At 40.1% G+C, this 26,014-nt stretch overlaps 1 protein-coding gene across 1 annotated transcript in view; it reads right to left on the bottom strand.

Moving 5' to 3' along the window:
• Positions 1 to 231: 231 nt before the first annotated feature.
• Positions 232 to 26,014, bottom strand: part of sorl1 (sortilin-related receptor, L(DLR class) A repeats containing) — a 104,409-nt gene continuing 78,626 nt past the window's right edge. The window contains exons 22-48 of the mRNA XM_083913918.1: positions 25,727 to 25,900; positions 25,482 to 25,595; positions 24,082 to 24,204; positions 23,217 to 23,336; positions 22,774 to 22,899; positions 21,629 to 21,739; positions 20,184 to 20,315; positions 19,431 to 19,562; positions 19,165 to 19,299; positions 17,493 to 17,645; positions 17,116 to 17,286; positions 15,815 to 15,943; positions 15,402 to 15,528; positions 14,308 to 14,477; positions 13,628 to 13,740; positions 13,108 to 13,212; positions 12,893 to 12,959; positions 12,343 to 12,425; positions 12,159 to 12,249; positions 11,854 to 12,044; positions 9,677 to 9,796; positions 9,408 to 9,572; positions 8,217 to 8,391; positions 6,963 to 7,069; positions 6,523 to 6,715; positions 6,165 to 6,377; positions 232 to 4,003 (exon numbers count right to left, since the gene is read on the bottom strand). Coding sequence (XP_083770044.1) covers positions 3,936 to 4,003; positions 6,165 to 6,377; positions 6,523 to 6,715; positions 6,963 to 7,069; positions 8,217 to 8,391; positions 9,408 to 9,572; positions 9,677 to 9,796; positions 11,854 to 12,044; positions 12,159 to 12,249; positions 12,343 to 12,425; positions 12,893 to 12,959; positions 13,108 to 13,212; positions 13,628 to 13,740; positions 14,308 to 14,477; positions 15,402 to 15,528; positions 15,815 to 15,943; positions 17,116 to 17,286; positions 17,493 to 17,645; positions 19,165 to 19,299; positions 19,431 to 19,562; positions 20,184 to 20,315; positions 21,629 to 21,739; positions 22,774 to 22,899; positions 23,217 to 23,336; positions 24,082 to 24,204; positions 25,482 to 25,595; positions 25,727 to 25,900 — 3,608 coding nt within the window. The 3' untranslated portion in view covers positions 232 to 3,935. The remainder of the gene's footprint in view (positions 4,004 to 6,164; positions 6,378 to 6,522; positions 6,716 to 6,962; positions 7,070 to 8,216; positions 8,392 to 9,407; positions 9,573 to 9,676; positions 9,797 to 11,853; positions 12,045 to 12,158; positions 12,250 to 12,342; positions 12,426 to 12,892; positions 12,960 to 13,107; positions 13,213 to 13,627; positions 13,741 to 14,307; positions 14,478 to 15,401; positions 15,529 to 15,814; positions 15,944 to 17,115; positions 17,287 to 17,492; positions 17,646 to 19,164; positions 19,300 to 19,430; positions 19,563 to 20,183; positions 20,316 to 21,628; positions 21,740 to 22,773; positions 22,900 to 23,216; positions 23,337 to 24,081; positions 24,205 to 25,481; positions 25,596 to 25,726; positions 25,901 to 26,014) is intronic.

Raw genomic sequence — 26,014 nt, 5'->3', positions numbered from 1 at the left:
CTCCCTCCCTCTATCAGATAACAAACTGCTCTAAGTACAGTTATGAATGCACTAAGACGCTCTGAGACCGGATCACTCAACATACATGACCCCATATCTTCTCTCGACATCCCTCTAAAAGAAAACACATCCGTTTATTTCATTTTGACGTCTTTTACTGACCTCCCCTTAGACGATAAAAGAAAGAGATGGCAGTTTGATTTTCAGCAAGTTTATTCAGTACAAGTGGTTTTTAAAACACCTCACACTGTTCCTCCAAACCTCTCATTATTCTTGCAACCTCAGAGATAAGCAAGCAAGACATTAATATCTTCAAACATGGCCATGTCCAACATGATCAAACCGTGCCAAACAACATTTTGAAGCAAACTATTTGACAAGAGTCAACATTAAGACAAGTGGGGAGCAAACAGTCACATAATAACCAATAATTATACTTTGTACATGTGTAAAAACCTGACTAAAAAGAGACTAAGGGGCTGGCTCATAGCAGCCGACTCAGAAGGGAGCAGTGATCTGACAAAATTAACCAAATGCCCAAACAGTAACCTCCTCTTCTTCCTCCTTAGCCTTGTGTATGAGTCGGGTGTGTGTGTGTGTGTTTGTGTGTGTGTGTGTCACTGTGTGTATGCATGCATGCGTGTGCACTTGTGTTCTATCATACAAACAGTACATTACATAGAAACCCAATGTATTCTAATAAGGCATTATGTGGCAAAACAGAAAGTCCACAGAGCAAAAAAACAGCATTAATGCCAGAAATCTGTTTTTAAGGCCAAGAAAACCGAACAAAGTACGTCATGATCAGGGTGAAGAGCTGCGTGGAATCAAGCTGAAGTCTTGAGGAAACCTCAAATGTCAGTACAGACACTGTTCAATGATCAGGGGAAGGATGAGATGATGGAATAAATAAATGCAGAAAATATCTGGGCTCTTGCTGACAAAAATGGTTTGTTGCTCTGGGTTGGTGAATTGGGCTCGGGCTGTAACACCTTAAGATACGTCTGCAGAAGCCAGTCCACAGAGTAACAACAGAAAGTCTGTTGTCCACAGTGGATTGGGCTACAGATTGACTGTAGCGAGGGTGAAACCAGAGTGTGTGCATTAACTTCACAGGTGTTGAGAGTAGCATAATGAGCTGGGACAGTACCTTAAAAGTACAGATATAAAATACATTCATGAAGACATATTTACAAACAAAACAAGGTCAATAGAAAGCAGAACACCATCAGATCAAATGGCTCAAGCCGAGAGGCAAAACACAAATATCAGTTAATGGACTACAGTACAGAGTCAGGTGAGGGGCGCGGGAGCACAACAAAGACGATGACTCCCAAGAATGTGTTTTTCTGTCCATACATTTACGTGCAACAGTTAAATTCTCTTTATACAACTGGTACTACCTACTGGTACTTAAAGGAACCATCCGAATTACAAAAAAAAACATGTTTTGTCACAAACCCCTGGTAGTGTCCAGCCATGCACCTAATTTTGGTTTCATCCGACCAAGTTTGCAGATCGGTTCTCTCAGACTCCACATCAGTACACTGAGGGGGAGCTAAATTTTCATTTGTGGCGCCGACAGGATGAAACAATTGAATTCGAAGACTTCCACAGAAACCTCTTTTTTCCCAGAAAAGTGTCCCTGTCACACCAGCATTTCTAACTGACAATTTTCACTCCAAAAATCTATTCATTATAATGGAACTTTGCAATCAGTGGATTCGCAAATTGAATAAGTCGACAAGGTGAATGAGCGCAAATAAATCGCTCAATATTAGGATTTTTTTTTTTAGAATCATCATTTAAGTCATTTTACATCCACAGTACTTAGGCCTACCCCTTTTCTGTTTTATAGAATTGTAAACAGAATTTTGGATCGTTTGTCGGACAAAACAAGACACTTGCACTGTGGGAGATCAAAAAATGATCAAGAGCTGATCAACAATGGAAATAAATGTTAGTAGCCTTAAAGTCCATACTGAGTGGTTGCGTAGCGTCAATGGTGACTTTTCCCACCATTGACCAATTGCAAACCATCGTTAGAACCAAGCTTTAAGAGAATAGATTTTACCGACATTCTAAAGATGTATTCCAAATGATACGCACTTTTGTATCATTGTAAAACATTTAGTTGACAAAGTTTATTTTAAAAGTATTAAAAAATATTAAAAGTGAAAGAGAGCTAGAAAGCTAACTTTTTGTCTGGCTAGTGACAAACCTAACTAGCATGCTACTTCTGTAGCTAGCTGGCATACTTTTAAAAATACATTTGTTTTTTGCTAGCTGGATTACTTACTTGGTTGACTTGTGCTAGCACATGACCAGCTAAATAGCATAACACCGGCTAGCTTTAGCAATTAGATAGAAAGAGAAGAAAATAACTGCCAACTATTCTGATAATCTAGTGATACTGACTGTTTTCAGCCTCTCAAATATTGAGATTTCCTGATTTTCTGTGTTTTATATAATCTCAAACTGAATATCTTTGGATTTTGGACTAAAAAAACAAGACATTTAGTCAAGAAAATAATCAGCAGATTCCTGGTGTGACCAGGAGCTTATTCTGGATAAGCATAAAGTAGTCCCAATAAAAAACAATCTCAAGTAGCAAGAAAACTGTTCTCAGACATATTTTAAAGTTTGATTCTACTACAGGTAAGGTAAAACACGTTTGTTTTGTTTGAATCAGCCCTTTAAATACGGTGAACACGACTCTTTATCAAAACTACTGACAATCTGTGTCTGCCAGTCAATCCACCCACAGCTGATCCAGTACCTCTTCAATGGTTTCTGTACCTATTCAACAGTAGATAGACCGTGCTGCCTAAGCCATGGTGGTGATGGTGGTGCTGCACTAGTGTCCGCTCTGACACAGTTCCCTGAGAACCCACTTCCTCTATTACTACAGCTATGGCAAAATGCAGGGGACGATAATTTGTGGCCCTGAACGATTTTTAAAAAACAAACAAAAAAAACACATTTTTCAGAATGATATGGTGCAGCATTACAAGGAGAGGACATATTAAAAGCCAATATTTACAAATAGGTCAGACAATGCTGTGAGGGGTGCTTCCCCCCCCCCAGGAATATTCCCCTATCATGGAACATGTGTTGCCTCTACATACAGACATACAACAGTGTGCTGGTGATGGAAAATAAAGGTGTATCTATGAGGTCACTACATGGTGCTATTGGTCAATCCAATCGCTGAGCTGTTTGGCCGCGCTGAGGGTCAACAGTTTCCAAACTGGTGATCATTCAAATAGACAAACACTTCAGATTGTGTAAATGATGAAATATGGTGCACAGTTAGCTCTTCCACCTGCCTCACACGGGGCACCAATGTTACATATACTGCTATAGTACACATTGTACTTTTACCAAAATATGTAACCATTTCGGAGCATATATGTTCTAATTGTACATACTGTATACAGCATTGTCATATATCCGTATTGTTTACTAGGTTTGTGTTTTTTGCATTCTTTATTCCAGTCTCTGGATGCTTATTTTGGCTTTAAGCAATGAACCGCTTCTATGGATAGTGAGTTTGTATTACAAATAGGGTCTCTCTTTCCCTGGCGTGCTCGATAAACTCAAATCCTTCACAGTTTGCTTCAGTGTCCACCTCTTCCTCACAGTCCTTTTTTGACCCTATATATATATATTTAATATTATAAAAAATAAGTTATTGCGCATCCAAAAAAAGTGCATCGTATATTTGAAAAATATCTCTTTCTCTCTTTACACCTTTCCATTTTTCTTCATGTTTCCTGCGAATCGGGGTGGTTTCCCATCAACGGATTTGGGTAGGCGACGATTCTGTCTGTTTCCTCTTCACGCCGCCGTATGGCGACGCTGACGGGGAGTAAAGGGGAGTGGGGGAGAAAGTAAGAAGGGAAGAGAGTGATAGGTAATGGAGGGATGTCTTGCTATGCTATGACCATAGGAACGTCGTCTGAGAAGCCGCTGATCATGGGAGCATCTTCATCATCATCACCTTGAGAGGAAACAAAGAGAAGAAAGAGGAATTTTAAGAGAATGTCTCTTCTGTAGGAGCTAAAGCTGCACTAATCTATTTTTCATTTTAATGGATCACAGTGACGATGCACATCGTAGAGCTCAGATAAACAGACAGTTAGCTAGTTAGCGACTAGCTTGTTAACATAATGAAGCAGCTAACAGCTAACACGTAGCAGAGTCGTTGGAGACCTAACATTTCGACTTGGATTCATAAGTGCTGTCATAAACACAAGATCAAATGAACGCTAATGTTTCTTGTGTCTACTGGATGTGTAGGCGACTGTTTGCTAAACCGATTACCAGTTCACCCTCATAAAGTGCTATTATGTCAGTGTTTTAATTTTAGTTTGTTACAGTATGGTATTGTGGCCAAAAATCACAACAACCTCAGACACAGAGGTGCACAGGTGGAGGTGGTGCAGGATTAGGGTTGTTCTGAGGGTTACAGACGAGGCCTTTGATATGATCATTTGTCATTAGTCTTTCAACGGAATCGTATTGTGATGAAATCATATATATCGAAATCATGATACCCAATGAGGTTGTCTAAATTGTGAGATTCTATCTTTCTCTTTTGATATGACATGTGATGTCTCCATGGTTTCCAAATGGTAAATATATAGTGTGCCTTTTTAAATTCACACTAAACATTTATCTGTCAAACAACATCTCCACAGCAGTTTTCCTCCAAGATATGAGAATACTTAGCGAACACAAAATGAAGGGTTTCTGCAGTGAAGTTCAGTATTGATACAGACATTTGGGAAATTATGATAATTAGGATAAGGGCTCTACTGTGTTCACCAAGTGCATCCTGTACGAGGCGAAACGTTAACATGTAAATACCATTTATTATCAAACCTGAAGTAGCAAAAGTGATAGTGTTGTTAAAAGTGAACAGACAGCTCTAGATACTCCTGCATATAATTCCAACATTGCCAGAATTGAGAGGGTGGCAAATGTTTTCAACAATATATAAAAGCCTTTCAACAGTAATCAAGATCCCAGCTGAACACGAGAAACAGAATCATAAAGAGTCTTTGTGGTACTTTGGTTTTACAGACAGGTGAATAACATTTTAACTTAAAGTCACGTTAACAGTGATTTAGACTGATTGCAAACAATAGTGTCATAAAACTAAACCATAAAAAGTGTTTTGGCTGTAAGTGTCTTTAGTCATAAACCATGTGTCTTCCTTTAGTTTCAGACAGCAGCACCTCTTAGATTTATGGATCCACACAACACGTTTTGGCACTGAAACAGTCTACCAGCCATAGCATGCTAGTTGGTTAAGCCTGGTTAGCTAAGTTTAACGTACAAGTATTTGTTGTCAACATTGTTTAACTAAAGTCAAGTACGCCTGTGGATACACTTCACACGTTGCATTTTTGACTGCATCACCCGAATGTGTTGACTGGAAAACAGACTGTAGGGCGAATCCTTCTCCCCACGGAGTTCAGGTTCAGGCAGCCTCCTGCTGCAGAGTCACACTGTGCCAGAGCAATAATTAATGCCATGGAGTGTTATCACTGTGACTGCAGCCAGTCGAAGAGAATACTGAATTAAAGCATACGGTCAAAGTGCTTGAGCCCATTTACAATGTGCTTCACTAAGTCCTGTATAAAGTAGCACAAGCTGCAGCCTAGCTCAGGGATTATCAATAACAGGTCAGAGTGGTACGTGAAAAAGCTTAGCTGTCATTTACTTTGAAGCAGGCACATCTGACTTCTTTGTTCTTTGCTTTCCTTTTAAACTGTTGCATTTTTGTTTAAGTCCGTAACAGTTTGATTTGTGCTGATTAGTCTTTACTCCTGGTTAAATAAAGGTTAAATTATCTTTTTTTAAAGTATTACTGATATTTTTTACTTTATATTATATATATTATAATATTTTTTACTTTTTGACAATATGCCAGTACATGCCAGTTTTTATTCATCTTGTGGGAACAAGCACATAAGATAATAACTTGAAGATAAAAAAATATAACTTTACGCGACTTTAGGTTCTCCGTAGTTTCCCTGTTGTGTTGAAGACACCAAACTTCAACCCCAAAACCAAGTTACAAACCCAACTCTTAATGTTATGTACACCCCTAGCAGCACTGGTGCACAGCAACACATGTATTTGAATTGTCTCACCTAGTTCATCTCCGGAGGAGAAGATGGCAGAGCCCAGGCGGGAGTTGTAATGAGAGTTTGCGAAGGCGGTAAAATTGTTCTGCAGTCGGCGGTGTCTGAGGTAGAGTGCCACCATCCCACCGCACACCCCCAGCAGCAGCAGGAAGAGGACTGGGACCACCACTGCAGCCATGTCTCCTGAGTGGCCCTCACTGCGGGACGCATCACTGGCCCCTGTACAGGTGGAAAAGTAACATGTACAGATTAAGTGGAAAAGCAAGTTTTTTTTTTTTTTTCAAACCTGTGATTTTTGCTAGAGCTCACAGCATTTCAAAGTATGTGTGTGTGTGTGTGCGTGCGTGCGTGTGTGTTCCACTACCTGCTGTCAGCTGGTTAAAGAGCAGAAGTGCTGGTTCCCCACATAGCTGACCACTGAGCAGGCAGCGGGCCTGCACAGAGAAAGTGTAGTTGTGTCCCAACAACAGGCTGCTGATGCGGAAATAGGTCTCTGTGGTGTTCCCCAGGTAGGACGTCTGGTTGGTCACACTGTCATACACATGTACCTCATAACCCTGTAAACAGCAAATACAAGTTAATGGAGGACATTTAAACCACAGAACTTCGAAGAATTACAAACGTTCTTCTTTTGGACTATTATTAGCTATACTGACTGCATTTGAAGATACTTATTCTTTAGAAGTATAAAACGTTTAAACGATTGAACATGATCCTGAAATGTACAGTGGTAGATACTCATATCCAGCCCAACCAAAACATTATGTAAAAAGGTTATTAGCCTGTGGATCACTGGTGTCTCACCCTGCTCTCATTAAAGCCCTTCTCTCTGACAGCCAGACTCTTCCAGAAGAGAAACACATGGTCTTTCTCTGTCAAGATTTTCAGAGCTTCGGGAGCCGGAAGAGGAACTGCAGCAGAGGGAGAATGTTTCTTTAAGACATATATCTTTGATAGACTGATAGATAACTTTATTTATCCCCGAGGGGAAATTAGGTCATCGTAGCAGCGGTACAAAACAATCAGAAACACACTTCCAAATACATACAGGGCCATGGCATGTGTTTTTAAAAAAACATGATCCGTTTGTACATACATGGTCTGGATGAATACTTAATTCTGATTGGCTGCTGGGTGTCTATTGAAATGTGGTAAAATAAACTTACTTAGAAGTTCCGGTGAAACTGTCTGTTCAGCGTCCTAAATTAATGCTCTTAATTAAATGAAAATGCCCGTAGTACAGTATTATCATCATCTGTGAAAATTTTGATATTGATTTGGGGATGATGGCATGGATGTATAGCTAGCTTGTCTTGCCCCCTACAGGGGTTGACTGCAGTTTAATACGGCGGTGTGTTTTCCTCCTCTGCTTCTGAAAGACATCCCCAACCCCCCACCCCCCTAAACAAACCCTCAGGTGTTGTCAGGGAATTGGAGTTAGCTGCGTGTCAGACGGTTCCGGCCTCCCCCTCCATTCCTGATCCACGACACCTTGTCGGGCATTTACCCTTACATATATTCATCTTCATTCTCAAAAGCTTTTCTTTTATAAAATATGTAAAGATTTGATCATACAAAACAATACAGCAAAAATGTCAACTTTTTGTTGCTTGTTCAAAAATGTTTTCCCATATTAAGCTATGCACCAAAACAGGGCCATGTTAGAAGGAAATAACATTAATTACTCCACTTTCATACTAAAGTTAACTACTTCTGCAGTACAATACAAGGACAGTGCTACTCATTTATATGTATTCTACATGGATTGTACCTGGTGAGGCTATCTGATGCTGACTTTTTGTCTTTGACATGCAACTTAAGCCTCAGTCTTTTAGCACAAAACCATGAATGTAGACTTTATGTGCATATTCAAAATCTCTTTATATGACTTTCATGTGTGCAGTGACAGCCACAGCAACAGTAGCAAAGGGGGGCATGACTTAGCAAAGGGTGAATTAATTTAATGCTCATTTCAGAATGAACAATAAGTTGTGTTGCACATTCCCAGGCTGTATGGTGGACAGTTCAAATGAAGCTAAATGAGAGCTGTGAGTATACCTGTGCTGAGAGTGAAGCTGGCCTCCTTGGTCATGTTGCGCAGGCGGACAGAGATGCTGTAGCGTCCTCCGGGCTCCAGGCCTTTCAGCAGGTACTCTACTGTGTTGTTCTGGGTGGTCAGCTTGTAGTCCCGCTCCTCCTTGCGGATCACATCCCGCACGTGGATGGCATATGTCTGCAGATACACAGACGGCCAGAGAGAGGGCAGGGAGACACCACCACAAAAACACATATGGTCATGATGAAGTATATCATCATAGCAGATGATAGAGCTGGGTAAATTTGGGTGCATCAAAACATGATTTGGTAGCACTACTAAAATCCTTTGTAGTTACCGAGGAACAAATGAGGAATGAATGAGGAAATGTTAGTGAATAGTTAGAGTAACTCCCAATCAGATTCTTTATAGAGAAGCCCATAATTAGTTAATGATTAGTTAATTTAGAAACATAATCATTAATAGGTACTTTACTAATAATTCCTAATGGAGCACTTTATAATAAATAATGATGTGTTACTACAGAAAGGGACACAAAAAGCGTAAGTAATCATAAAATAATCATGCAGTTATGAGGTAAGTAAATACTCCTTAGGGGCACACAAAAATTGTAATTGTAGCTAATGTTTAAATTATTAATAATAATTGGGCCGTTAGTAGTTTTGTGCAGCGCAGCAGCTGGTTCAGAGTTAATCAGGAAGGACTCATGAGGAAAGTGGTCAGTATGATTGATTCACAGATACTTATCATTACTTAATGATTCATTAATAGAAGATCTCCCAGTCTGCTCTCCAGTGACTCATTATATACCACATAGTCCTCCATTAGGAATTATTAGGGAAGTATTTATTAAGCATTCATCGATAATCAAGTCATTCCTGATTCGCCCACACTTGTTTCTCAATTAAGTAATCATTAGCTATAAAATGTGAGTAGGAGTAACTCATTTACTAATGGTTGAGTATTAGACAGGTAATTGATACAAACTATTAACTCTATTCAAAGTGATAAATAATAATAATAATAATAATAATAATAATAATGCGTTACGGTGAGAGGCTTCAAAATAAACCAATTCAAGTCTAAAGGCACCTATCGGCACAGGTGGAATTATCAGCATTTGCACCACAGATCCCAATCCTGAAGCTTATCGTCCCGTATCACCATCACAGTAACATGAGACAGTGTCGTACCAGAGGTTTGTTTGGGGTGTCGTAGGGTGGCTGCCACTTCAGCGTGGCCTGCGTCTTGTCTACCCGCACACGATGGAGGTTCCTGGGTGGCAGCCTCTCGTTGGGAATCATTTTCACCACAGAGTAATCAGAGGGAGGACCCAGGAAGGGAGAGACAGCACGCACCTGGAGGCAGACCACAGACATTACCATCATGATGGCTCTCTATCATCAAATGTACAACAGGGAGTAATAGAAGTGGAAGTTGGCAGGATGTTGAGAAGACTCACAAGGAAGAGATACTGTTCATCACTCTCTACGTTGACTATCAGGGTGAGAGAAGTGGTGCTGACCATACGAGGGCTGCGGTACAGGTCCAGAAAGGAGGTGGCATAAAACACACCATACACCTACACACACATACAAACACACACACACACGACAAATAAAGAAATATAAAGGTCAGATGTCTACTCAGTAAAATGGTTCAGTAAAGGGTTCTTTGGTGAGTGAGTTGGTCTTTATAATACAATATGGACTTGTACTTGTACTTATAAAGCGCCTTTCTAGTCTTCTGACTACTCAAGGCGCTTTCACACTTCTTGTCACATTCACCCCTTCACACAGACATTCACACTGATGGCAGTGGACATCTACAGACCATCTAATCTGATCTAACCATTCGCACCACATTTACATACCCATGTGCAGCACGGGGAGCAATTCAGGGTTCAGTGTCTTGCCCAAGGACACTCTGACATGCAGACCAGAGGAGCTGGGGATCGAATCAATCTTTCAAATGGAGGACAACCCACTCTTCCACTGAGCCACAGCCGCCCCAATATCAAAGTTTCATTTTCAGATATGGAACATGTGATCCATTTTGGAGAAAATAAAGGCACTTCAGCACAGCCAAAGACAGATTTTCCTTTTCAGCTAGTTTCATGTCAGTATTTTTTTTTTAAATGAAACCACTTGTGAAGAAGTAAAACCATAATTTCTTTCACACACAAAAAATGCTAATTTTGTATAATTATCTTTCTTTTTCAATCTGTTAATCATGACTGCAAGTGAATCAGACACGTTTTTGACTCACACTCAAATAAAACCTAAAGCCATTACACTTCAAGTCTTTCACTTAAATATTTTTTCAACAAAACAAGCTAAACAAAAGTAAATACATTTATTTACATTTTGAAAACTTGGCAGCGCAGAGCGTGCTGCATGTTCCTCTCCAGTTAAATCCCACAGACAGAGGCAAGACATGGGAATACTGAGGCGCTGACATCTGTATTCATGGGAAAACTTTAACCTTCACTGTAAACTTGTGCCACGAGACAACTTCACTGCTGACCTTTTCCCTCTGCTCTGTCCTGCTGCCCAACACTTTGAAAATGGACAGAAGTAGACATAGACAGTTGCTTCAGTGTCACATGAACACTGCCGGCAGAGTTGAGGGACGCTGACGTTCAGTTTGATCTTTCTACTGCTTTGCAGGGTCCTGACTCATGAGTGGGGCAACACACACAATGCAGCATTACACTAGGAAAATATTGACACCTAAGAGATGGTGCGTAGGATAAATAATGAAATGTCACATTTATGTCTGTGTCCTTTTTGGTGACTGTCTAAGACAGGGTTTCTACACATTTTTCATTTAAGAAGTCCAGACTTTTCCAGATACAAATTTCCAGACTTCTCTGAGGATTTTTTTATTCAATATTAAACATCTGAATACCAATTATTAGATGCTTATTATGTAAATAAATGGTTTTAAAATCCAACTTTTAAAACATATATTAGATTCTGACTATGTGTGCCAGTGAAATGAATAAGTGAGCCTGTAACTCTACAGACAGGAACAGTAGAGATGGATAATTAAATGAATAACTAAACCTGTAACTCTAAAGACAGAAACAGTAGAGATGGATAATTAAATTAATAACTGTGAACCTGTAACTCTACAGACAGGAACAGTAGAGAGGGAGAATTAACCAGGAACTTCATTGGCTTTAGATGAAGTACACATACTTATAAATAAATAAGATGATGATAAATAAAAATAAATTAGAAATAAAATGACACGTATGGAAATAATTAAATAAATAATAATCGCAGACGCACGGCTAACGGTAACCATGGTAACCATTATACAGCAGCTTGATTAGTTTCATATCATCTACAGGTCGGCTGTGTCGCGTTAGTAAACTGGTTTTGATTTGTATATATTAATATTTTTTATTTTAGAAAGTGAGATAATAGTCTGGAAACAACAGAAACATATTACCAAACTCTTTTCCCTTTTTCCAAAGGACTCAAATTAAATTCCATACTTTTCCATACTGCGTAGGAACCCTGCTCAGCTCTTTTTGGTCCGTGCATCGGGACATATCGATACGTCCTTGCCTGTGTTTACTAGGTGCTACTGGAATGCCATTTACCAAACGTGCAAATCTATCTGTTGTACCTGAGCAGGGGGTTTGCTGATACTCCAGCTGCAGTCCACAGCTGTCTGATTGAGGGCCCGGGTTTTGAGGAGGGGCCGGTCTGGCTGGGTGCCGATGGTCTGATGATGGGACAGGGAAGTGGGACTGTCTCCTATACTGGTGTGAGCCCACACAGCCACCTCATATACTGTCCCTGCTGTCAGGTTTGTAGCTGCAAAACAGTCAGCACACATCACAATGTAAGTGAGCAGTAGACTCATTTACAGATGAGTAAATGTGTAGAGCACTTGATTAAAAGAGATAAATAATCCTACACACACAGTACCTTTGAGGATCCTCTCTGCGACTGTGTAGTTCTTGCTCTCTTTGACGTGAGTATCGAACTGCCAGGACAGAATCACCATATACTGTTTCACCTTGAAAAGCAGAAAGAGCTCCTTCAGTAATGCTTATAGAGACACAGTGAGGCTTTCAAGGTGCAAAGTGAAAAGGTAAAGAGAGGCTCGTACGTCGTACTGCGAGTTGAAGCTGAATGAAAGGCTCATGGAGTCGGCCCTGATGCTATCAGCGATCACAGAGGGTGGCGGCAGGGCTGCAGCACAGGAAGAAAATGGAATTTAGCTCCTTAATGTGTTTCAAATGGCTGACAAAAAAATGTATTCTGTGGGATTTAGTTACATTTTCAAGGGCAGCGGTATTAATAATTGCATTTGCATTTGCATTGTATGTTCTCAGATATTTTAATTGAATTGAATTTAAGATATGCTTCCATTTAAAAGCCTTCCCTAAACTGCATTTTGTTGAAACATGGAGGAAATGCTTAGCTGCGATGTGATATAATTGATATTGTTGTATGATCTGGCTCAGACCCTTTGTAAAAAATAACAAATACACAGAGAAAATTAATGCAACAGAACTTCAGTTTATTATTTAGTTTGACAGTCAATTCAGGGCTGATCGTTACATAGACATGTGTACTCGTTGATACCCACACCAGCATTTTAGGCAGTTCTGATGCTGGTATTGGTGTCTGAACAACTCTAGAGAGGAACAACTTACCTTTCTTTGGGGTGATGGATTTAACCTCAGTCCAGTTGCCCACACCTCGACTGGTCACTGCTGCCACCTGGGACACATCGCCACAGCAACACCAACATTTAAACATACAACATGGGAATATCACAACAATATTAATAGTGGAAAACACCATTTTATAAACCTTTTTTTCCCATGTGTTATCTCAGTGGACATGATTGTGTGTGTGTGCATCTTACCCTGAACCTGTAAAGAGTGTCTGGCTGCAGCTCCTTCACCTCAGTACTGGTTGTGGTGCATCTCTGTGACATCCAATCAAGACCTCCTCGCTCACTGTACTCAACCTGACAACACACACACACGCACACGCACACGCACACGCACACGCACACGCACACGCACCCAGTTTAAGGCAGAAGAAATTGACAGGAAATGTGCAATACATAAGTCACAATGTCTTGGAGTGTGACAGTACAGCTGTGTGTTGTACATCACTATTGATGAAATTTGGACCTATTTACTTAATTATCATGATCAGCTGATTGCTTACTGAAGGAGTATAAACAAACAGAAAGTGCTGTCTCTCTCTCTTTAAACCATCTGTGTTTGACAGAAAGTCTGAAAGCTCAGTCTATTCCAGAACAAAAGCAACAAGAAGGCCAATCAGAATAAATACGGCCCACTGTGGAGTCTTGTTTGTTTTGAGAATTATACTGAATGAAAATGTGAATCAGTTTAATGAAGCTGAAGAGGACTCACAATGTACTCTCTGATGAGGCCGTGTCCTTTGTCAGGAGGGCTCCAGGAAACGTCGACCGTCCCGTCCTCCCCGTTATCACAAGTCAGCTGCAGGTTCCTGGGTGGGTCGGGCACTGCACGCCACACACACACACACACACACACACATTCATCATCCAGAATGAAAAGATGGGATGATAAAACTTTGTGTCTATTGGAAAAGGCACAAATAATAGTTTCACTTGTCAGTGACAATAGTTATCACATTTCCAAATGCATTTAAGGTAGCCATTTTTTTTTTTTTTTAAAGATGATTTTTTTGGCAGTTCTTCAAAGCCTTAATTATATAGGACAGACAGGAAATGGGCTGAGAGAGAGGGGAAGACATGTAGCATAGGGCCGCAGGTCAGAGACCTTCAGCCTCTTTACATGGGGCGACTGCTCTAACCACTGTGCCACCGGCCGCCACTTAAAGGATGACATGGTGAAACCGAAATTCTACCTTGTGGACAATAAAGTTTTAATATTTGTATCTGTAAAAAAAAGTACCGTAACTGCAAGATAATAGCTAATAAATTTGAGAAATCTAACAAACAGGATTTTTAAATTCCTCTTGCACATCTGCTAACATCAGGAGAAATTAGTATGGAAGTATAGTATGAAGTAGAGGATATGAGTCATAATGATCTAATAATACTCACAGCCCTCTGGTGTCCTGACTGTGATCACCTCGTTGGTCTTATGCAGCTTGCTGAGACACTGAGTGAGCACCTTGACATGGTAGGTGGTGTCTGGTTTCAGCACGGTCAGTTTGTAGCTGGTCTTGTTGCTGTGAGTGTCCATAATGGTCCACTGCTGGGTGCCCACCAGCCTGAAGCCAAAAACACAAGACGAGTGGCATCAAGGGCAACTTATGGTCTGGAGCGTTGTTATGAAACCAGTTTAAAATTCTGAAATTATAGTTCAAGACCTCCATGTGGACCCTTGGCTTCGACAGCAAGTAGAAGTTCAAAACTGAATTTAGGTCCTGGATGACAAGTACTGTGGTTATATCCCAGGTGTCATCTGAAGTGTAACATGTATGTGTGTTGAATACAGCGTTGGAAAGATGTGGATCATTTTAACAGGTCTAAGCCTATGCAAGTCCAAGCAATGTGCGTTTTGAGATCTTTCTTATTTTTGGGCATTTTTTTGGCACATTGGACAAGATGCAGCATGCCCTGTAACCACTACACTACAGAGCTGTCTGATTATTTTGAAAGAGTGTTCCAAACTAAACTAAAACTAATAAGTAGCAAAAAGGTTGTAGTAGAAGCAGTAATATTCATAGCATCGGCAGTAGTTGCAGACCAAAACTGTACATAGGAGCGTCGGTTCCCCGAGGTACACATTGGCTTACATTGTAAACATTTTTTTTAAAAAAAGCTTAATTTTTTCAAATGTATAAGTCCTTTGCAAAAGAACACACTATTCAAGAAAAATGTATTGTTTTTTGTAGTTCACAGTCGGTGTGTTCGGTATAAGCGGTATAGACTGTGGGATGATAGGAATTTGCACTATGGTAAGGATTTTGACCACATAATGTGTGCAGATCAGGCCCTTTGAGTAGAAGCCTGTGTGAAAAAGTCATTTCTGTCCGTAGTGGCTGATTTTGACTGCTGTCCTCTCTCACATCTCAGCACAACACGGGCTCAGCACGGCACTTCAGCTACATATTCATCGCTCCTCTTTGTGATTTAAATTTGAGTCAATATCTGTTTATCGGTAAGACATAAGTCCAGGAACTAAAGCTCACCTGTAGTATATGAGGAAGTAGCAGGTCTCCAGAGGAAGGTTTTTGGGGCGAGACCAGGTCAGGGTGATGGCACCAAAGAAGTCTGGTGTCCACTGGAGGTTCTGGACTTTATAGGCCAGGGTGTCCACTGGAAGAAAGAGGAAGAGACTCCATATGGATTATAATATTTGCAATAGCTCAGTTTCATTTTAAGACACAGCCTGAAATAAACACCAACAGCCAGCAAGTGGCAGCATTGCACTGCTTTCAAAAGACCAAATGCTGCAGAACAACAGTAAAGTACTAAAGTAGACATACTGACATTTAAAACGGACCTGATGCTGAGAGGTTCACATGTGAGCTTCTTCTCAAAGATAACACTATCAAACCAAGCGCGTTTGTAATCTTAACACACTTGGGTATTTAGGACATACTGGTGCAGTTGTCCTCATCGCTGTGGTCGGAGCAGTCCAGGAAACCATCACAGCGCTCACTGTCCAGCACACAGGCTTCACCGTCAGAACAGCGAGTCCCGTTAACACAGAACAGAGGCCCACGAGTGGCTGCAGAGAGGGACAGAGGGTTTATATGACTGTTTTAGTTACTTTACTTACCTGCATCAGTATAATGATTTATGTGCAGTACTACATTTTACATTTATTATACTTACAACGAATGAAAAACCGGGTATGCAAAATAATGTACCTCTTTTGTCAAGGTAGCCAAAATGTGAGCAAAAACTACGGCATCTAAATTTACCAGGACATTATATGTCGCTCAGATCTCATGTTCAGGTTGCAGCTGCAGGTTTTCAACTACTGTTTATATTTTCGAAGCACAATAATCATATAATAATCATAATCATATTCAACTGTGGTCTATACCTACTCTGTAAAGTGTCCTGAGATAACTTTTGTTATGATTTGGCACTGTAAATAAAATTGAATTGAATTGAACTATTCAGCACTGTAGTTCTTTAAGCTTTTATCAAAAAAAGAACTACAATGTAAGGTTCAGTTTCTCACATTCAAAAGTTTTGCTTTATCTTCTGAATTTTCCCTTTACCCACGAGGTGGATGCAATTTTGGGCAGGATGAGCGTTAGTCGTTCTGTTGATTACATCGTGTTATGAGCAGACATTCGCTGTTGGTTATTACCAAATATTTGAAGCACAAAAATCATATTCGGCACAGCTGTAATTAGCCCCTAGTTTATTAATTCCACTGAAACGCAGCAGCCTGTGTTGTGCGTCTGTTGTGTGTAGACAGGTCTGTCTGTGTGTTATGGTTGTTTTCTGGTGATTTAGTGAAGAGAGAAACATTCTATGACCGCACATAGGTCTAATAACTCACAGAGCGACTGCTTTCAGATTCAGGCTTCAGCTCACTTCATCTTCACACACCCCTTAGCCCGCACAGTGCATGATTCACGACACAGCAAGATCAAGGATAGAAAAAAGTCTAGCGCTTCATATTTTTGCTCTATCATGGTACGATACATATCGTGCTGCCCTACTGACAACTGTTTTTGTCATTATTAACGTGTTTCGTTACTTATATTGTCCTATTTGATCTCTTATTATTGTATTGTTTTTCACTTTTTGTTTATAATACCTGATGATATATATTTGTTTTTGTTGTTTGTAAAAACACTTTGAGCGGCACTTCACGTTATGTGCATATTAATCAAATGCATTGTTATTTTATCCCCAGGTGTACAGCATGCAGAGACTCACGGCAGTGGGCTTCATCAGAGCCGTCCTGGCAGTGGAGCTGGCCGTCGCAGCGCTGCCAGTCGGGGATGCAGTGGGGGGGTCGGCGACACAGGAACTGACCCCGACTGCAACGTGACGGGGAGGGCGGGGCCTGGGTGGGTACTGGAGCCACAGTTGCAGAGCCGTTAGCTGCTGTTAGAGAAATAAATGTTAATATTTGTATTATTTTCTTGTTTCTTTATCTTCTTTTATGTTTAGTTGTGCTATATTTTACTTAGGTTTAGTCAGGTTGGTCAACTAAAATTTTAATCCCAATCAACAAATTCTTCATGTAAAAAAAACAAACAAACATGAAATATGAAGCACTAGTTCTTTTGCAAAAAGAAGAGAGGTGATACCTGTGGGACATCCCAGCTCATCGCTGCCATCAGGACAGTCAGCGTAGCCGTCACACACCCAGGTGTTGATGATGCAAGCTCCAGAGCCACAGTGGAAGCGATTGGGGGCACAAGTAGAGGGACCAGGGGCCACAGTGTGAGGAGTAACACCACCTAGGGTGAAGATTCAATTTTAATGACTGGGATGGATGGGGAGTTCAAGCATAATAACAGTCATCATGGAACCCTAAAGCATCAAACGCACAGACAATTACAGATTACAAATATGTGAAAAATATAACCATTATAAATAAGCAGTCCATAATTCACAGTTCAAAATTGAATTTACATTTGAAGAGTTTGATTTGGATTATTTTTTAATTCAGTCTTAGTCCTGTGACAAATGTCCTTTCTACTTTTCACCATATTTAGTCAACCACATTCCTTTTTTTATAGTTACGTTTTAGTCCACTAAAAGTCTGGACATTTAAGACTTATCTTAGTCTATGAACATTTTAGTCTTTTTTAGTTATCAATTTTTTTTTCTAGTAGTTTTTTTTTGTCAAACTTATTTCATTATCTGATGAAAAACACAGGTTGAAAGACTAAGAATGCAGCTTTGCAGTTACTCTGATTCATCCTGACTGAGGTCATTAGTGTTGCGCAGGTCAGTTGCACCCAGCCAGCCCATTACCAGAGCCAATCCCCACAGCGTTAGACAACCACCTGAATCCTGACCCGACCTGCAAACTGCCAACTTTATGCATCATAGTAGCACAATCAGGCCCGAGCGCTGCTGCACTGGCTGTGTGAATGTGAAAGAGATTTTGGATAGTTATTATTTTTCTAACTACATAGCAAGTCTCTTCTATTGTCGTCAATGATATTGTATGTTGATATCGTCACAGTTGGCGTTAAATGACGGGGACATCTCTTCATCGTCTCAGTCATGGAAAAAAAGGTCTTTGATGTAAAAAATCTGTCATAGTTTTCGTTATCGAAATTGTTTGTTCATTTGTGACTAATAAAATTGTACCTTATAATTGAAAGTACAGATATAGGTACTTGGCATGTACGTATGTACGTAGAGTATGTGTATATGTGTTTTGTCCTTTGTCTACTGTATAGTTACAGGGCTCCACACTAACTTTTTTCACTAGGAGCACTGTGGCCCCCGACTGAAAATTTAAGGGGCACATCCAGACATTTTAGGAGCACACACTGTAAATCAACATGCTAACCAAATATTCACATTTCTACTAATTTCACTGTACTACTAATAAAGTTTAACATGTAAAAAAGGTTTTAAATTTACTGCAAATACGCAGTTGTAAAATTCAAAATGTGACTATTTAGTCAGTTTGTGCGGAAAGACATATATGTTTTATGTTTGATTTGAAAAAAAGATTCTACGGAAAAAATAAATAAACATTTTCCCACTATATTCATTGTATAGATGTCAATGGGTGCTTTTAACTTTGTGAGATACAGTTTTGTATATAACTATTGTGGCATTGCAGCCTTTAATTGATAGTTGACAGTGATAGAAAACAGAAGGATGTGGTGACAGTGTGTGATAAAGCCCACGTCAAACCGGAGATGCTGTGTTTACATGGTGTTCTGTGACAGATTACAATTAATCAGGCATAATGTCACTTAAGATTAAACATCAAACTAAGTGTTAACTGTGTACCTGTGCACTGAGCCTCATCAGACCAGTCACCGCAGTCGTTTTCTCCATCACACTTCCACCAGGTTGGAATACAGCGGCCATTTTTACACTCATACTGGAAATACCTGGAGCAGCCTGGGACCTCAGTGGGAGCAGCTGCAACACGGAGCAAAAGTTAGCATATTTATTCAGTGTGTATATACAGTGTATCCCACATGGTTTAATAATACACCCTAGTTGTGCTGTGTGTGTTCCTGTGTATTTCTGCATCAACTCTCCCTCCTCACCACAGTTGGCTTCATCAGAATAATCTCCACAGTCGTCCATGCCGTCACACTTCCACTCCAGGCTCACACACACTCCGTTGGCACACTGGAAGGTGTAGGCATCACATACCTTACCAAACTCAGACGGAGTGGCTGACATAAAACACACAGAAACATAAGCATGTTATACTGTTTTCCACCTTTCGTTTTTCCCGAATGCTTCCATTGTAAACCCAGGTAATAAACTACATGATTCGATGTCTACTTTAGTTTTGACAAAGTTGTGGCATTAAGTCAAGCAGAGGGACAGAAGGAATAAGAGATACATGATCAGACAGACAGATACAGCAGAACTAGTTTTGCACCAAAGAAAACTAGTAAGGGACAGCAGCTGTTACAGATTGTTGCTGTGTAAACAGATCTGAACCATCATGCTCTGCTGACATAGAAACTGTGTCTCATCTCATGCACAGGGTTGATCTTTGCATGTTGTCTGTTTTTGTCAGGGTTGTTTTTTCAGCAGTTATTATTTCACAGTTCCAAATGACAAAGGGTTTCAAAATACTGCAGATTTAGATCATGTCCTTCACTTTAAGCTAATGAATCATAAGACGGCACCTACATGCGCCAGGCCCTTCAACTCATTGATCAAATTCACACAGATCAAATCATGTAACACTTCAGTACAGACCTGCTTTTTAGAATGATTTCTCTCTATAGCTTTCGAAGGATCGTAAAGGGTTACAAGCAAGGATTAAAGGATCAGAAACACACCACATCCAGCATAGTCAGTGTCCTCGTCAGATCCGTCTTCACAGTGTTTGATCCCGTCACAAACCAGGGACTGAAACAGACACTGGGCTCGGTTCTTGCATACAAACTCCATGTAGCGAGTACATAACGGGTCTGTGGGTGAAAGACAGAAACCAATATGCAAAATGACTCATCAACACACTTTTTCCAACACTATACTAATGGCTTTTGGATAACATGAAAGGTACTGTATTTAATATGCAAATCCTTTGGGTTACTAAAGAAGCATTAAGTGATGTTCTGTTTGTTTTAAGATAGTGATACTGTCTACAACACAGACATGGTCTCTGTGGTGTTCAAAAGAGCTCTATTCTTGGCCTATTCTTATAAAATATGCCATGACTCAGTGTTTCCATAAACCTATTTTATGCCCATTTTGAAGTAACACATTAGAAAAATTGGATGGAAACAGAAATTTGATAAACCTTGCACTAATTGCAAAAAAAAATATGTTATTACGCTCGCTTGAGGTGGTTATTGAGGGTTGATGCGTTAAATAGGATATGGAAACGCCTATGAAAAATAAGTTCTGACGTGGCGAACATTTAAGTCACATGACTGATGCAAAAATTAGAATCATTACATAATTTGTCTTTGTCACCAGACGAACATGAAACAATGGCAGGACTAGCTGACATGGAAGAACTATTAAAAGTGTCCCAATTGAAACAAATTCCTGAAGACATCTCTCCATTTTCCTCTCATAGATGGGTCGGATGCCAAGTTGGAGCTCAACTTCTTCTACTGTATTTACTGGTGGACATGCATGAAGTGATGCCTATACCACCAATGTCGCTCCAGACCAGTTGATAGAAACACATTTAATTTGAATTTCTTTTTTTGCGATATTTCTAAGGTTCCTTTAAATTTCGCTCGACAATTAAATGAAAATACCATACTCTAGATAAATGCATTGCAAATTAGCCGTGCCATTGTTTATCTATTAAAAGCATATTTAATGTGGTGATAGAAAGTCTGCAAAATCAATATAACAAACACATTTGCCTCCTTTAAACCCTACTGACCTCTAACTGTTGACAGTTTCCTCTCCTCATGTCTAAAAGCGCATAATGGATTACAGCTGATGACTAACTCTAATTTTCACTTCCCCTGGTTATTACAGACACCCTCGCAACATTATCTGACATTCATGTTTGATGCATTTATTAAAGAGGGTTGTACATGTGTGCTTTATGCACACAGAAAATGTAATCTACGTTTAGCAGGCAAAGGTCATTTACACCTTTTATTTGCTCTCTGTAATTTAGAAATCCTTCCAGCAGCCTTACTTTACAGGACAAAAATAATTTTTGGGGGCTTACCAGATTAACATAATTCATTTAGATAAGATCGTTCACTACCCGACCCTACTCATTTGACACTGTATCTGATGACGGCTCACTCACCACAGTTGTGCTCATCAGCGCCATCGGAACACTCCTGGATGCCGTTGCAGTGTGCGGTGGCTGGAAGGCAGGTGTGATTGGAGCAGAGGAACCCATTACACCGCGTTCCCTCTGGAAACAAACAGAAAAATCTAAATTATATATTATTGCTAACAGAGGACAATTGCCTTCTTGATTGCCCTTAGCTGTAACTGTTAGCATGACTGCTACAATGTGCAGTATTGTTATTAAATGTGGGTCTTCATTTGTTGGACACAGCATGACATGACTGAATATGAATACTGCCTGTCCAATCTGTCCTTCCATATTGTCTGCATATTCTTTGGGTCCGACCGTCCTGTTCTTTTTAAATTTATCTTTAGCCTGCATGTTTGTGAAATCACCCCCTTTGTAATGTTTAAAAGAATGATACCATACAGCACAACCACTTCCATGTCCAACAGTGATACAAGGCCAAGTGAAGCCTTACAAACCTGCACTCTTATCTGATTAGAAGGCTGTAAACAAGATGATTCAACACTTTCAGTAGGATTGCATTTCCCCAAGGACTGGTTGGTTAGTTTATTCTAAAATGGCATGATGAGGACTACTGTATGCTGTCAGTGCATAGCGACCAATTTTAAAGGTTGAATATGTAAAATCTTAATTAAAAGCTTTATATATATATATATATATATATATATATATATATATATATATATATATATATATATATATATATAAATAACACACCCACAGGGCGTTTTGAGGGGTACAGAATGAAAGCATTGCTTTTCCATAAAAAAAGATATATAGTCTGAATTAATATTTTCGTTTAAATTTGACGGGTTTGACAATGACTTTGTCACATTCTGTTGACATTGTAGCAGCCAATAGCGGCTGGCATTGTGTGTTGCCAGGGTTGTCTGTTATTAGGACTGTTGTCGCTTGACACACTCTGCAACAAACATGGCAACCCGACTGCTGGAATTATTTTTTGTTGTTGCGACTACGATCTTGAGACACTAGATGGCGGTGTTCTGCTCATTCTCCATATTCAACCTTTAATTAACATCACATCCCACACGACACATATTTTATGTAGCCAATACTAAAAGTGTGTGATGACACCGTTGAGTATGTGTGTGAGTATGTGTGTGACTCACCGCAATATCGGGGGTCTTCGTCTGAGTCATCCTGGCAGTCGTCATCACCGTCACACATCCAGCGCTGTGGTATACAGTGACCTGTGTGACACTGGAAGCTACTGGCCTCACATGTGTGGTGGCCCACTAGGGACAAACAGGGAAAGATTAAAGGCTTGCAGAAGCTGGTGAGAGAGAGCTGCTTCACAGAAGACAGCATTAATCTCCTTTAATCTGAAATGTTATGGTTCTATCTGCAACACAAATTAAAAGCAGGTAGCACTGCTTTGATTATGCATTAAGCATAAGCAAATATACAGGGCAGTGGTATTGAAAATAGATACATAAATAATCAAACTGTTTGTAGTTTTCGAATCAGATTCTATTTCCACTCAAGATCTTGGAGCTTTATTCCATAGGGGTTTTGTATGTATGTATTATGTAGTCGATAACAGAAGCCTCACCTGTGCAGTTGGCCTCATCGGACCAGTCTCTGCAGTCATTGTCTCCATCACAGCGCCATGCCTCGCGGATACAAACTCCTCGTGCACATGTAAACTCTCCTGGGCCACACTGGTGAGACTCTGAGAAATACATCACCAGTACAGTTAACAGTACCTGCAAAAACTATGCATTTCCATTGTCATCCCTGGTACAGTAACACCAAAATATGTTGATTAACCTAACTTCTGTATAAAGGTCGCTTTAACAATCAGATAGTTCCCCCTGAGATGGCTTAGATTTAACATTATACTGTACTTAAACTTCAGGTTACAGAGGATGTTTTAGATTCTTATAAATGAAATAAATAAACATATATATACTACATGTATGCAGCACCAGCATACATCATTCTGAAATGTTTTTTACATTTTAAAATACCCCGTGACAGTACAATATCAGCCTGGAAAGCTAGATATGACCGATGGAGTCCCACTGGGGTCTATTCTTGGCCCGGAAATATTCTCCCAAAACACGCTCAGGCTCAGATACATTGCATAAAATCACTCTATTTCCACTGTATTTCCATTACAAACCTATTTAATGTGCCAATAGGAATAGCCTACAACTTCCTCCAGCCTGCCAGCTGGATTTTTGAGTCAAATAAAAATCCCTGCAACACTGGCAGCTTAATGAGAAAGCTGCCAAACGATTCAGTGCACTGTCAAATCAGCTGATTTATTTGGTTAATAATTAACTCTCTCTTTTCTCTGAAACACTAAAAACTAAAGCGTTTATATGGAAAATAGTGAATATATGTCACTGTATACATGATTATATAATACCTTGTCCACATTAGCTGGGGGCAGATAAACATCCACATCTTACCACAGTTCTCCTCATCACTGTTGTCTCCACAGTCGTCTTCATGGTCACATTTGAAGGCCAGGGGAATGCAGGAACCTGAGGCCATGCAGCGAAACTGGTTGGACGGGTCACAGGTTGTAGTGGCTAAAAGCAGACAGAGAAATAGATTTACTTCTTTATGTAGAAACAGTATTTGTGTTCATCTACAATCCCACTTCACATGAAGTTGGGACGTTGTGTAAAACATAAATAAAAACAGAATACAATAATTTAACCTATTTTCAATTGAATACACAAAAAAGACAAGATATTTAATGTTCAAACTGCTAAACTTTGTTTTTTGCAAATATTCACTCATTTTGAATTTGATGCCTGTAACAAGTTCCATTAAGCTGGGACAGGAGAATGTTTACCACTGTGTTACATCACCTTTCCTTTAACAACACTCAATCAGCGTTTTGGGAACTGAGGACACTAATCATTACGCAATTACGCATTAACGGTGTCTTCACCAATGAGAAAATTACCCATGATGCCATGGACACAAACACACCCCCATACCATCACAGATGCTGGCTTTTAAACTGTGCACTGAAAACAATCTAGATTGGTCCCTTCCCTCTAAACAATTGTAAATGTGGACTCGTCAGACCACAGCCCACTTTTCCACTTTGGGTCAGTCCATCTCAGATGAGCTCGGACTCAGAGAAGCTGCTGGTGTTTCTGGGTGTTGTTGTGGCTTTCCCTTTGCATGGTAGAGTTTTAACTTGTACTTGTAGATGTAGATGAATTGTGTTGACTGGTTTTCTGAAGTGTTCTTGAGCCCTCGTGGTAATGTCCTTTACAGAATGACGATGGTTTTTAATGCAATGCCCTCTGAGGGATCGAAGGTCACACTCATTCAATGTTGGTTTTTGGCCTTAGTGCTTATGAGCAGAGATTTCTCCAGATTCGCTGAATCTTTTGATGACATTATGGACTGTGGATGATGGAATCCCTAAATTCCTTGCAGTTGTACGTTGAGAGATGTTCTTAAACTGTTGGACTATTTGCCCCATCCTTGCTTGTGAACGACTGAGCCTTTCAGGGATTCTCCTTTTATACCCAATCATGACACTCACCTGTTTCCAATGAACCTGTTCCCCTGTGGAATGTTCCAAACAGGTGTTTTTGAGTGTTTCTCAACTTCCCCAGTCTTTTGTTTCCTCTGTCCCAGCATTATTGGAATGTGTTGCAGGCACCAAACTCAAAATATGTGAATACCCCCCCCCCCCCCCCCACAAAAACAAAAACAAACAAAGTTTATCAGTTTGAACATTAAATATCTTGTCTTTGTCATGTATTAAATTGAACATTATTTGAAAATGATTTGAAAATCATTGTTTTCTGTTTTTATTTACGTGATGTGGCTGAAAACTTACGACACTCCTGTTCATCACTCATGTCTCCACAGTCGTTGTCACTGTCACACTTCCAGATGCTGCTGATGCAGCGGCCGTTGGAGCAACGGTACTGGTTGGGCAAACAGCTGTGCTCTGATTGGAGGACAGAAAGGATCACATGCAATCACTAATTAGTTACATAGTAAAAAAGTTCAAATTGAGGCAAGCTCATAATCTTACACCACAGGGTCATTTTGATTCTGCAGTATGTGCTTTTGTCTCACCGGTCTTGACGCAGGTGTTGTTTTGGAGCTGGTATCCAGAGGGACACTGGCACTGCAGCTCTCCATTGGGCATGGTTAACGTCGGGGCACCATCTGGGCAGACACAGGTGTGTCGATGGCCGGGTTGAGGCAGACACAGCAGGCTGCATGGCTGGTCAGCACAGGCATTATGGCCTGGTGGACAACAGATCTCAGTTTGAGCGCTAATAAAGTGTTGTTTAAATCAGTTTTGAAACTCTTTAAGCAGCCTTCCTTTGACTCCAATAATGTACTATTTTCCTTAATTAA

The sequence above is a fragment of the Echiichthys vipera genome, assembly GCF_963691815.1.
Source record: "Echiichthys vipera genome assembly, chromosome: 5".
Lineage (NCBI taxonomy): Eukaryota > Metazoa > Chordata > Actinopteri > Perciformes > Trachinidae > Echiichthys > Echiichthys vipera.
The sequence above is the reverse complement of the archived record's forward strand: the minus strand, read 5'-3'. Positions and strand labels throughout refer to the sequence as shown.